Source organism: Eubalaena glacialis, chromosome 20 (assembly GCF_028564815.1).
Source record: "Eubalaena glacialis isolate mEubGla1 chromosome 20, mEubGla1.1.hap2.+ XY, whole genome shotgun sequence".
Taxonomy (NCBI): domain Eukaryota; kingdom Metazoa; phylum Chordata; class Mammalia; order Artiodactyla; family Balaenidae; genus Eubalaena; species Eubalaena glacialis.
The window spans coordinates 32,575,680-32,589,618 of NC_083735.1; the positions used below are offsets into that span (position 1 = coordinate 32,575,680).

Here is a 13,939-nt window from a genome sequence, read left to right on the forward strand (position 1 = left end):
GAAGCAGATCCACCCAAATTGAGCCTGGAGGTGACCGCAGCCCTGGTCAGGGCTGACCCTGAGAGCAGCTGGGGAGAGACCCCGAGTCAGAGGCACTCAGTGAAGCTGCCCCAGGACTCCTGACCCAGAAATGATGAGATCACGATCGTCTGCTGTCGGTCACTGACACACTGGACATCTGACTCATCCCCCCACCTCCCATGCCACGATGCTCATCAAGACTCCTCCCCACCATCCCGCTTCCCGTGTAACCTGCCTACTAGGTCCAGCCCACACATTTGGTTCATCTCGTTACATTTCCAATTCTAAATTATTACATTTTAAATCAGTCTTTTGTTCTTATTATTCTAAATCAGAATCCCTAAGACAAGGCAACTCTGGGAAACTGGTCCCCTGTGCCTTCCGTGACCCTCACATTAGCAAGAGTTTGGGAAATAAGCCAAGTTTTCTTAGTAAGGGAAATATTGTCTGTTCTGGAGTTCTGCATCTCATTCATCCATGAGGGGATAAATGAATTCAGTCCGCCCACTTGTTTAACGACCTCGCTCTAACAAATGAGGTGTCTGGAAGGGGCAGCGTTCCGAGCTGGAAGATCAGGCCTTAGATGGGGACAAATACACCCAGACGAGTGGGCTCTTCAGCCGGCAGCTCTCCCGGCCACTCCCTCTGCCTGGCCATACGCCACAAGCCCCGTGGCTCAAAATGCAACAGCTCTTACGAGGAATTTATAGCTGTGGCCTATTTTAGCTGCCTTTTCCAGTCCTCTAGGATTTATTTAGCTTTTTACATTCCTCAGTCCTTTATACCGTTTATCAAACAGCACAGAAAGCCTACAGAATCTACCATCACCAAAAACTGGCCTGACCATCTCTTCCTGGGCTGGGCAATCTAGAACGTGTTTAATAAAGATGCTAAACCAATCAGATCAATCACATCCTTCCAAAAGGGTCCTGCTTCATATCCCCTGGTCTTTCTCCCTGTCCACAAAGCATTCACCCTTGAGGACACACAAAGACCTGTCTACAGACAGTGGGACCCAGGGGAGTCTTGGCTGTAAGTTCACAGTGAGCGCAGATGCCACAAGTAATTCTCTGCTCACGTCCTTGCGATGAGAGAAATCAGGATCCCTAATCTGTCAGGCTCATCCCATTTGTCCTTGAACCTGTTAGAGCAGTGTCCCCCCTGCCACTTCTAACGGAGACACACTGGAAAAGCCAAGTGAACTCAACTTTTAAGAAGTTTAAGATTTCTTTGAAAAAACAGCAGATTGACTCCTAAGTGGAAGATGCTGTAAACCAGCAGCTGAGAAGCGAGATGACCACCCTCCGGTCTTAGTTACTTGGCCCTGGCCGCCCCCTGGCGCTGGGCAGAGACTGCACCAGGAATGCCCTTCAGAGCAACACCCAGAGGCTTACTGAGGCAAAGGCCAGACTAAACAGACTTCTTAGTCAGTGTTTTGAATACTGCAAGTTCTTTATGCAATGCTGATTCAGCGTTCTAAGGAAGTAGAAATTAATTTACTTCCGCAAGTTCAACTGGAATTACTGTTCAAAGATGACGACCCAGGACGTGGTCTTTGCAGGGGGCTCTGGAGACAAGGCTTCCCCCATCTTCTCTCTCCCGCTCTCCCCCAGCTCTCCCGCCAACGTCACGCCACCTCACGGCAGCTCAGTGCTTTCTGGCTCAGCCTTGCACGTCACCCTTTCCCTGCATCTTCACAATCACCCTGCCAAGGCGAGGCAGGGAGGTGGGGCTAACTCTGTGGATGAATAACTGGGGAACGCGCAAGCGTAACCGGGGCGTTTCAAGAACGTGGGTAAACCTCCCGAATCTGCAGACCAGTGCTTGGGCCCCTCAACACAGCCTTCGACCATCCCTTTGCCATTTTTACACACAGAGAAGACTAGACGACGCTCCCACAGTACCTGGAAAACGTCACAGGAAACTGGTTTCCCTAAGGGCATGACCAGGCAGTTTGGGGAGTGGAGGGTGGAGTCTCATCCTTTTGTGGGGAAGGACCCCCTCCCACAGACGGGGGGGACACTTCACTACTTGCAGAAGGGTGGCCTCAGTGGCTCCTCTAAGTGACTGTGCCATCAGCCACGGTGGCTGTGCTGGGAATGATTACAAGACCTGGCTCCCAAAAGAGTGATTCTGTCCGGAAACCACCGTCACTGCTGTGTAATGCCCCTGAGAGGGGACCACGCTCCAAGTCCCTGACCCCTGTGTGCATGTCCTCCTTCTGCCCGGCGCCCACAGCTCCCTCGCCCACCCCTACGTCCCTTACTCTGTGTCCTCCAGGGAAACACCGTGGGTCGCAGTCCAACGGTGAGTCACGAAAACGGTTACTAGGACAAGCAACGTGCATTAAAAAAAAAATGAAATAGAATAGAAGAAATCAGAGTGAGCCACACGAAGAAAGGCAGACACTGTTCTGCGCAATTTGTTTGATAACAATACAAACGCGTGTGTTGAGATGTGTCATACGTACCTACGAGCCAGGATGCAAAATGTATTCTTACTGTGGATCCAGGTTAAGAATGTTTCTGTCACAACGTCACCTAATCCTTCAGCTTCAACTATCCCCTGTGTCCTAAGGGCGCTCAGATCTACTGAAGCCACCCTTGACTTTTCCTGAGCTCACGCTGTGTGCTTCTCACTGCCTACAGGAGATGTGAACCGAGAAGCTGGTCTCACAGATGTCTCAAGGCCACACGTCTAAAACTGAACTCCTACGATTCTGCTCCTCCTCTACACTCCTGACGTACTGGCTCCTACGTTCAGCCGTGTTCACTGTGGTCGGTGCTGGGGTGCAGGGGCCAGCACACAGTCACGGTCCCAAGCCGTGGGGCAGGCGGGGAGAAGAGAAAGTGCCTCCAAGGGGCGGGCCCACAGCAGTGAACGAAAGCCCGTTTGGCTGGGCAAGGGTCTGGCGTGGGAAGGAGGCAGGGGCGGTGTAGAAAGCCGTGGAGGCCACAGCAGAGTCTGAGCTCAGCCTAAAGACAAGGGAAGCCAACGAAAGGGTTTAAGCAAAGAGGAACAACTCTGGCTGATGGAAAAGGAGGACAGAATAGCCTCGGGAACAGGGAACAGGGAGATTCATTAGGAAACTGCCACCATGCTTAAAAAGACTGGTGGTGGCCATGGCAAAAGTAGACGGATTTACAACATCTGCTTTCTGGACGTGGAAACCACAGACCCTACGGGTGGGAATACAGAGGACAGGGGAGTCCAAGAGGACCCCAGGGTTGTGGCTTAGACAACGAGGTGGACAGCGGTGCCACCTGTCGAGACGAGGCCCCTCTGGGCTTGGTTATCAGCAACGCCAACCTCTCAGATGTTCAAGGCGGAAACCTCGATGGCCTTCAGCGACTTTCTCTAACCTCCACCTCGGCCACCACGTACACCCCGGAAGCCACCAAGCAGTGATGGTTCTACCTGTTAAGTCCCAGCCTCCATCCCATCCTCTGATTTACCACCGATCATGATGCTCCCTACTTCAACCCCCAGCAGAGTTCTCTGCTGCTTTTCCATGAATTCCAAGCCTCCCGGCACGATGTCTAGGGCCCCAGTGGCCTGGCTCTCACCTACCACATGCACAGTATCCTCCGATCACGTGAGATTATTCGTCCCTACAACTCCTTATAAAGCCCATGCTTCTTCTCACTCCCTGTCTTTGCACAGTACAACTCTCCTGCCCAGAACACCCTTCATTGCCTTATCTACCTGGCAAACCCCATTCTTCCTTTAAAACTCAGTTCAAGTGAGGAGCCCAGAGGACAACACCGTAACCACGTGATCAAAGTTAATTCCACCAATAATGGGATGCACCGATACCCATGAGGTCACTTCTGATGCATTCGTGCCAAAAATGCATAAACTGAATTTAATCATGAGGAAACACTCGACGAGCCCAAATTGAAAGATACATTCTACAAAACAACTAACCAGCACTCTTGAAAAGAGTCAAGGTCTGGAAGGACAGAGACAGACTGAGGAACTGTCACAGATTAAAGGAGACTGAGAACACGGGCACTGATCGCCTTGTGGGGTCCTGCCCTGGATCCTGTGCCAGAGAAAGGACACTAGTGGGGGCAGCTGGCAAGACCTGGAGACGGTTTACAGACCAGACAATAATACCGTACCAGCCTTTACTGATTTCGATTACAGAAGAGGTTAAAGTTTGAGGAGCATGGGTGCAAGAGTTATAGGAATTCTTTGTACTATTTTTGTAAGCCTAAAAGTTAAAAAGAAAAAAAATGGTTTTTAATTAGCTCACATCCAGCCTTCCTGACACCTGCCGCGCGGTGGGTCAGCCCTGGTGTCACCAGTCCCGGGGACACATCCTGGTGTAACATTCACCACAGGGTAACCCTGGTTTCCATTTTGTAATCTACAACCGGGGCTGCTCAAAAGAAATACAATGTAAGCCATATGTAATTTAAATATTCTCAGTAGCCACATTTAAGGGGTAAAAAGAAACAGGTGAAATTAATTTTAATAATATAGTTTAGTTAACCCAATAGATCCAAAACATCAACATGTTATCAGTATAAAAAGTTAGAGACATTTTATTTTCCCTTCTTTTCTGCACTAAGTCGTCAAACGCTGGTTGCGCTTTACACTTGGAGGATATCTCAGGACGTCCAGCTACAGGTCCAAGTACTAGTGGTCACCCTCTGAGACGCCTCAAGTGAAGGAGCTGTGCTTTATTTATATCTCATGCCCGTCACCAGACACAGACCAGAATTTAATTACTGAGTTAACATGGGCTTCAAAACAAACGCTGAACCCCCTGCGCTCACACCCCTCCCCCACGAGCCTGGGGACTCACGGGCACGGCGGGTCCATCCTTCTCCATCTGCTGGCACGTCTCCTTCTCAGTGCCTAAAACACAGAGAGTCATTTTTAGAGTCATCCCAAGAGGTTGTGCCTTTCCTTCCCACCGAGAGACTCTGGGAAACCCCAGCGCAGGCCCGGAAGGACATCCATGGACCCCTGAACAGCATCTCAAGATCTCCGAAGACGTGCTACATTCTGCTGACCACTGCGCTGTCTGTGTTCAGGGTCCAAAACATCCAGAGGAAAGAGGAGCTTACGGTCGGTCAGCCTCAGACGGAAGCACGTCCTCAGGTGGAGAGAACGGCAAGGCTGCCCCCTTGTGTCCATGAAAAGTTTTGCAAGTGAGCTGGACTAACCATTTCAGAAAGAGGAGAAACCGTTAACGCTGAAAGCTATCTTATTACCAAGTTGGAGTGAATCTGAATTCCAGCCCTGAAGGGTACTTCAGTGTAATTAATGTAGCAGATAAAACAAAAAACTCTAAATTTCAATGCCTGAACACTAAATTCATTACCCTCCCCACACCCTTCAAGCTGATTTCCTCGGCTCCGCTCTACCACCAGAGTCAATGTTTACAAAAAACCAACACTATGCTTTTTCTGATTAAAGGAACATGCACTCGTTGAAGAAAATTTTTTAAATATGTAAAAGCACATAAAATGCTAAAGCTACAATCATCCACCTGCAATCACAAATTACTACTTTAGTGCACTGTCGAGAGTGAATTATTGAGAACACAAATGTGACCATCACTACTTCGCTTAAAAACCTTCAGTGGCTCTTCTATACTGATAAAGCCCCAATTCCTCAGGACGACCCCGGGTTTCCACTTGCCCTGTACTCACGGACAGCTACTGGGCATTTTACCTGTGTGGCAGGTTCCTTCCCATCCCTGTGAGAGACTCCTTGGGGTGCATCTTCGTATTCATCTATCAAGACCCAGGCTGAAGGTGATATCCCAGGACACAGTTCACCCATCCCACCTCCACACCCTCCCACCCCACACGACCAGGGCCCCTGCTCGCTCCCACGATGTGGCTGATCAGTTACGAACGGTGTTAACGGGAGCTGTTCTGTTAGCAGAACCCCACCTCATGAAGTTTCTGCCAAAGGAATTTCCTCCTAGTGAGGAAGGATATATATAATTCAACAAACATGGACCATGCACCTGCACTAGAGGAAAATCGAAGATGAATCACTCATAGTCCTTAACCTCAAGAAGTTTATCAAAGATAACCTTCCATAAAAGATAACTTTCCCTAACTAATACATGGAACGTACGAAGAAATGCAGTGGGAGCCAAGTGACCTTTTTGAGACAGACCGGCAAGGATGGGCAGAATCTCTACAGGACAATGGTGAAGAAAGGCATTTCATATACAAGAAATAAGTGTAGGTATGAGCGTCCTAAGGGTAAGCCTGTGTAATGGGTAAAGGGGCACAAAAGGAAATGGCAGACGGGGTCTTTGGAGAAAACATCAGAGCAGAAAAGAGGTCTGGGAGGAAATCTGGAACAGTGCCTGGAATGTTTATTTTACACACGGGAAACAGACCTGGGTAGGTGGGGAGATAACTCTCACAACGTCCAGATTTCCACCTGCTTCTCTGGTTTGATGATAGATCATTATTTTTTAAATTCTAAGTATAAAAGCTCCACATTGAACTATGTTGCTAAAGACCTGAGTTTCCAATAATGTTTAATGAAGTCAGGAACACGGTGCCAAGCGCTTCACGATGAAGGTTAAGGCCACAGAGACAACCTGGGACCTGGAAAAGGGCCTCGGATTTAGAATGTTCTAAAGAGGAAAACAGCACTAAGCTTCAGCCCACGTTGGTCTAGGCCCTTATTAGAACATGAAGAAGCATCAGTCATTTTCAATCCACCATGTCTGCAAGCAGGAAAATTTACAAATAGTTGAGGGTAACGAAAACCATCTCTTCACACATTAGCCTTGTGGTTAAAAGACCGTGGAGCCAAGACTGCTGGGAACTCGGACCCTAGTCCACCACTTACTAGACAGGAGACCGTGGCCAAGATCCTTAACTTCTGTCTCACTTTTCCTCTCTGATGACAGGGAAAAGAATGCTGCCTAACATAAAATAGATAAAAAACAAGGGGCTACTGTATGGCACAGGGAGCTATATTCAGTATCTTGTAATAACCTATAATGGAAAAGAATCTGAAAAAACATATGTAACTGAATCAGTTTGCTGTACACCTGAAACTAAGATAACATTGTAAATCAACTGTACTTCAATTTAAAAAGAAACAAACAAAAAAAGAACGCTACCTAGTGAGGAGACATGAGTTTCTACACAAAAAGCACTTAGAACAGTGCCCGCATGTGGAAGCAACTATACCTGTTAGTCGTTATTATTTCTATAAGGGAAACCAGGAGCCCAATAATCACAACATGGTTCCAGGTCACTACACGTGACGATATGGCCAGACTGAAATAATTAGGAAAGAATTCAAGCAGTCTGATACATCAGCGTCTCCGTACATCCTGCCACTCTGATCATACGTCCCTGGCGCTCCACTGACACCCTTTTGTGTCTCTTCTCCAGGCAGAGAAGCAAAGCACAGACCAGCAGCCTAAACCTATCCATCAAGGGACCCGTTCTCTACTCTCTTTAAAGTGTCTCCAGCCCTGGGCTTCCAGGCATTTCTATGCTTATGTATGTAAGAAAGATGAAGATTTGCTTCCATACCTGCTTCTGAGGATGAAAACGCATGATTTATGGCAGACACGGGAACATTGGAACATTCAAAGTACTCCAGGTCGTCCTCTGGCTCACCTTTCCCCTCGGCCCCAATGGGTTTCTGACCAGATGACGTGGACGCCAGCTTCTCCTCGTCGGTAGCATGGCCATCCCTGTTAGAAATGTCTGAAATCTGGGAGATCACTGCTCCTTCATCCTGGGAAAGGCAACAGATGAGATGCTACCATTTAGGAGGGCAAGCAGTGGGGAAAGCAATATCTCAGGAAGAGCAAAGCAGCCGCCATTCCACATGGATGTTCTCCACGAATCTGGGTACCAACCAAAGAAGAAGCTGCAGCCCCTCAACCATGGAAGGTTGTATTTTCTAGGGCCTACCTTCTGTAATTCACACCTGAGGTTTAAAAAATTAAGCTTTTCTAGCCTAAATTTATAAGCAAGAAGTTTAAGTGGCTGAAGAAAATAGTTTTCATACATTTTGCTCATATAGATAGATCCTAGACTTTTCTGGAAAATTTATGCACCCCACTGTATTTTCAGGTGACATCTAAAAACCTTTCACTATGAGCTTAAGTAGTCACAAAGGCTATAATATCTGCTACATATTATTTATTTGTTTGCTTGTTTACTTATCTCTCCTTCCAGTTTTATTGAGATATAACTGACATACAGCACTGTGTAACTTTAAGAGGTACAGCATAATGATATGACTTACATACATCATGAAATTATCACAGTAAGTTTGGAGAACATCCATTCTCTTACACAGATACAAAAAAAAGAAAAAATTGTTATTGTATTTTAAATACTGACTTGGCTTATTAATTCAATTTAGTTACTCTAGTGATTTGATACTTTACCATCTGTTTAAAATCGAATATGAATAAGCCCTTTAATAGTCAGAAATTCACATCATTCCTTTTCCTCTCTGAATTTGTATTTCCTTGCTACTTCCATCAAGAAATTATCCCAAAGAAATGCATTTGCTTTCAAGTTTTTTAAAGGTCTCCTATTACATTTGTTTAAAAAAATTTTTTAAACCTTTTTTTACAACCATAAGTCTCTAAGTGTTAACATTTTTTTCTTCTGGAGAGTTATCACTACAATTACAAACGCACAATTTATTCTAAAAATATTACAATGTTTGGTAAGTACAATCAAACACAAAAGTAAAATTTTTAAGAAATGGAAATCGATTACAATATTTTGTTGCACCAATTTTAAAAAACTTTTACAATGCAATATGTGTTATTTTTCTGAAGCAAATTAAAGGTAAATTTTTCATGGTTCTTGCTGCCTGCTTTAGCAGCATTTGAAGGTGGATACTTCATACATTTGTATGAGAATAGATGAAGAATAAATCAAATTACAAATCTTTTTTTTTTTTTCAATCTTAAATCATGTACCAAGTTTTTGGTCCAAATTGCGTAAGATAAGTTAAACTTAAAATGCAATGACTGTGGGGCTTCCCTGGTGGCGCAGTGGTTAAGAAGCTGCCTGCCAATGCATGGGGCACAGGTTCAAGCCCTAGTCTGGGAAGATCCCACATGCCGCGGAGCAACTAAGCCCGTGAGCCACAACTACTGAGCCTGCACGTCTGGAGCCTGTGCTCCACAACGGGAGAGGCTGCGACAGTGAGAGGCCCGCGCACCGCGATAAAGAGTGGCCCCCACTTGTCACAACCGGAGAAAGCCCTAGCACAGAAACGAAGACCCAACACAGACAAAAATTAAAAAAAAAAAAAAAAAACACTTATTAAAAAAAATGCAATGACTGTATTTCTGTAATCATGGTTACGCTGGAATAAAGTTTTAAAAAGGAAAAAAAAAAGGACTTCATTGCAATCAAATGGGTCCGGGTTTTCTTTTGTTTGCTTGTGTGTTTGTGTGTGTGTGTGTGTGTGTGTGTGTGTGTGTTTCCCAATTAATTATATAGTCATGGACAAATATTTATTGCTAGAATGAAATAAAGGTCAGCATCAATTTGATTCCTGTTTTCCATTTTTATAATTATAATCAAGAAGCCAGAAGCCTTACAAATAGGTGAAACAGAAGAAAGTTTTACTAATACAAATAAATAGGTGAAACAGAAGGAAGTTTGTAATAGAAATGTCTCAGTTCTTTGAACTCCTTTCCAAATTATGTTCCAAAAAATTCTATCATCAATAATTATCTTTTTTTTTTTCCTTTTGGGCCATGTCGTGCTGCATGGGGGATCTTAATTCCCCGACCAGGGATTGAGCCCGAGCCCTCTGCAGTGGAAACGCGGAGTCCTAACCACTGGACCACGAGGGAAGTCCAAATAATTCTTTTTAATTGAGATATAACTGACATATATCACTGTGTCAAAAATGATTTTTAATAATCTATCAGCTGACAATTCAGGTTCTCCTAACTTGTTAAAAGCAATGAACTGGAAAACCATCTGACTTTAAAAATATATTATCCAGTCACTGGAGTCAATCACATTCTTAAAACTTACACCAGTATTTCAAATCCCCCCTTTGGTGCCCAGAGGTTTCACACTCAGTGGTGATGCGCCCTAGTAAGATTGAGAACGGGTGAGAGGGAACTTTATCAAAAAAAAGTGGGAAAAGGGTAGCTGTGAAGGAACGGTTCCCTTATCTTCAGAGCCCTTTCTCAGACCAGCTTAGGAAGTCAAGGATTTGGGAATTGGTTTCCTTAAAGCTGAGTACTCAGATCCCCACTGGAAAATCTTCATTAATCACCACCCTGATGTGGAACACAGACTTACCTGAGAACACCCATCCAAAGCAAGAGACTGGGCTTCGTATTTCTTCACCTTACAGCCACTCCTGGGAAAAAAACAAACAGAACACCGGGCCGGTTTGGAATCACACTGACAACCTCCAAGCTGTGAGATGGTGCAGACAGCGGTGTGTGCAGACACAAGCCAAAGCGCACAGCCCCACGCGAGTCACACCTCCACGCGTCAGAGACAGGAACAAACACCTTCCCGCCTCTGAATCCTCTCCCGAGAGGCAGGGCAAGCAAAGAACCGTAACTCAGTGACCTCCTCACTTGCTTCTGCGGGAAGCTAAACACCAGCACTCGGGCCCCTACGGTTTGTAACTGCACGCCAGCAGCCACCAACAGCTTTTCCGAGAGCAGCCCCAGTACCTGGAGACGGTCGGGTCATCTGATCCGCGCTCACTTGGCTTTGATAGTCACCAGAAAAATTACCACGCCGGACCACATTCTTTAAAAATTCTTTATTGCGCTAAAAGCCACAGAAGTCTGGGAAGACAGCTCCAGACCTGTGTGCTCACAGAGGAGGACTGTGGGCAACAGAAAGTATGAAAATAAAAATGTCTGAGCAAACTGTTACCATTCCTCTTAAGATGGAAAACGAACGTCACGGCCGGAACTGGGGAAGCTCAAACCGCCCGCTTTGTTTAAACTAGTACGCGATTTGTGATCTGAAGACTATCCAGATTCTGTTCTGTTGTAATGAACTTAGAATTTCCAGCACCGCCGCTCTGACCACACCCCACCCCCAACCAAAACTGCAAGTTCTTCTCGTTTTGCGGGGCAAAAACAAAGACCAGCATGGCTACCAGAAGAAGAACCACCACCTCGGTAGTGTCTGCTTGTCTTCCCTAATGCCTGAGTGTCACCCCTGCCACCAAACTCAGGTTGAGCTGACTCGGTAAAATGTATCCCCTGCTCCAAGGCGGCAGCCTTATCCTATCAAAAAAGTCAATTGTTCCTGACACGAAACAGCAGAGCAGTTCCTCAAGCCACTGCGAGGATAAGAGCAGGGCCAAGCCAGCACGCAGCATCACAGCGTCGCACGAGGCGTGTGTCAAGCCGGGGACGCAAGCTCTCGCACCTGAGGTGGGAGGGCCCATCTCCAAGCCTTTGGGTACAGATGGCAAGGCTAATAAGCTGGCTCAGGAAGTGGCAAATGAAATGCAAAAAATTATCAGAAGATCCAACTCAGAAAGGGAAGCCAACATGCTATGGAGAGATGGTCCGGGGAGGGTAGGGGAGGAACTGCCAAGGGCCCCAGGGAGAGCCAGAAACAGGAGTACTTACAACAGAAAACAGAGAAATTTCACTTGTTCAGTAGTCCTGATGCACCAACAAAATTAGAGACGGGAAAGAGACAGACAGATGGAGAAAAAAATCATGTAAAGCCTGGAATATTTATCTCTAGTCTGGCAGACATAAAGGCTGCAAAGTTCTTTCTATGAGGTGACACACGAATTAAAAATGTCATACTCATGAATGTTACCACTGGTGAGTGAATGATTCACAGGAGTAAGAGAGTGGTAGAAACACTCGGAAATGTCACACGGTCAAATTTATGGATGAAAAGTAAACTTTCAAATATTTGTAAATGTAAAAAAACGGCATTACTGCCGAGTATGTTTACTCTTAAATGTCTAGTCATCCAGATTAAAGGCAATCAATGCGTGAATGAAAATATAATTGAAAATGTATCTGCTTATATCTCCGGTAGGTGTATATTACTGAGAAACTCCAAGTGATTTTACATAATTTATCTTATTTGACCCACAAAAATCCCAATCATAGGATGATGTCTCTATTTTACAGAAGAAGGATCTGAGACGCCAATTATGTCATCTTTTAAGAAGTCACACAAGTACCCTGTTATCAGAACTTCTAACTCTCTGCTAGATGCTACCTCCACCTGTATACTTCCAGCCTTTTCTACAATGAAGGCATTTTCTAAAAAAAAAAAAAACCCAGAGTTACACAAGGGGTTAAGCATCCTTCTCCTGCGGAAAGAACAAGGAGACAAGAGTTTTGGTTGCATAAGAGTTTTTAAAAAATCTGTAAGGTATTTTAGACCAAGACGTTCATTCATCAAAAACAGAACAGGAGGAAAATGCTAGCAGGCGAGGGTGGTAGGACTGGAAGAGGGTGCTTCTTGCTACTGAAAACAAGATGTAGGATAAACTTCCCTCCCTTTGGTTCCACTTTAGTCTCATGTAACATGAATGCACTGGCTACACACCTTCAACAAGCAACTGAAAGGGAGGCTCCCAATGACCCCTTATCAACCCTGATAGGCAGGGCTGCCCATATTTAGGGGACCCCAGGTTAGGAAGAACCCAGGCAAAGACCTGGCCATCGTGTCCCCCGGGCATCGTCTAGACACAGGTAACTAACCTGAACCACAGAAGAACACCTTGAGGTCACCTGATCAATAATATTTTTCAGCAACCATTTAACTGTGTGTCTATAATCCAAGAACAGATCAAGAACTATTAATGACATTTTATTCCCTTTAGACGTCCTGGGGAATATTCTGGGGCTGCTGAGGAATCCGTTCCTGCATTGCTCAAGCTTCTTGGTCCTGACTGATACTTTCTGCTCTTTAACCCTTTTCCTCTGGTGTCAATCACCACACCATCTAGTGTTTTTCTTTAAGTCACATTAATGCTGAAAAGCATTTCGCCAATACAACTGTGGTGACAATGAGAAACCTGGTACTTCTTCTCACCCTCTCTTTTCATATTTCATCCACCATGTCACTGGCCCTTTTTTTTTTTTAAATACTTTATTTAATTTGGCCACACCACACGTCTTGTGGGATCTTAGTTCCCTGACTAGGGATCGAACCTGGGCCACAGCAGTGAAAGCGTGAAAGCGCCAAGTCCTAACCACTGGACCGCCAGGGAATTCCCCATTGGCCCTTCTTTATATCTAATTCTTAGTAAAATGTCACAGGGTCATAAAGATATCAATAGATTGTCATCGACTCAAGTTTTGTGATAAGGTCACCCTGTAACAAGTTTAAACTAAAACGTGACATGGAATTATGGCCTGGGGGTGACCACTCCGACAGAACTCCGAGGACCTTGCAAAAGTGGCTCCAGATTTCCCGGGAGAAGGGGGGTTGGTGGGGAGAGGGATCTCACACAACGAAGACTAACAGCCTAATTTAGTCAGATTTAGGCAATTGTTTAAAATAGTCTTGATTCTTTTTGGAAACTCACCTCCTTTCTGAAAGAGCCAGAAGCTTTACCAGGAGACATAAGAATTCTCACTAACTTCTAGTGGTAGGTTTGTTTCCAACAAAAATCACAGCTTTCTGTTCAAGTGAAAAGACTTCTAGAAGACCCTTTTCCACGTGTTACTGATACTACACAGGTAACCTGCAGCCCTGGGATTCTTGTTTCATCCACAGAGAAGCTGAAGAAGGTGGCTAGCACTGACACCTGAATTCTGTATATAAAACAATTCCCGACAGCTCAGATAGGATTTCTGAAAACCATCAAATCTCTACCTACCTAGCCCATGACATTCTTTTTTTTTTTTTTTTAATAGGAAAAAAGTACCCAAGGTGGGGGGAAAAAGAACTCAGCTGAATAAACTGAGGATTCA

The 13,939-nt window shown here is 45.3% G+C and overlaps 1 protein-coding gene across 13 annotated transcripts in view; it reads right to left on the reverse strand.

The window, feature by feature from the left end:
* Positions 1 to 13,939, reverse strand: part of TACC1 (transforming acidic coiled-coil containing protein 1) — a 113,532-nt gene that overhangs the window by 14,942 nt on the left and 84,651 nt on the right. For 9 of the 13 annotated variants that reach the window (XM_061177415.1, XM_061177414.1, XM_061177418.1 and 6 more), the window contains 3 exons: positions 10,317 to 10,377; positions 7,554 to 7,761; positions 4,835 to 4,887 (listed from right to left, as the gene is read on the reverse strand). In XM_061177415.1, the coding sequence (XP_061033398.1) occupies positions 4,835 to 4,887; positions 7,554 to 7,761; positions 10,317 to 10,377 (322 nt within the window). The remainder of the gene's footprint in view (positions 1 to 4,834; positions 4,888 to 7,553; positions 7,762 to 10,316; positions 10,378 to 13,939) is intronic. The other 4 variants (XM_061177419.1, XM_061177412.1, XM_061177413.1 and 1 more) reach the window with 1 other exon arrangement.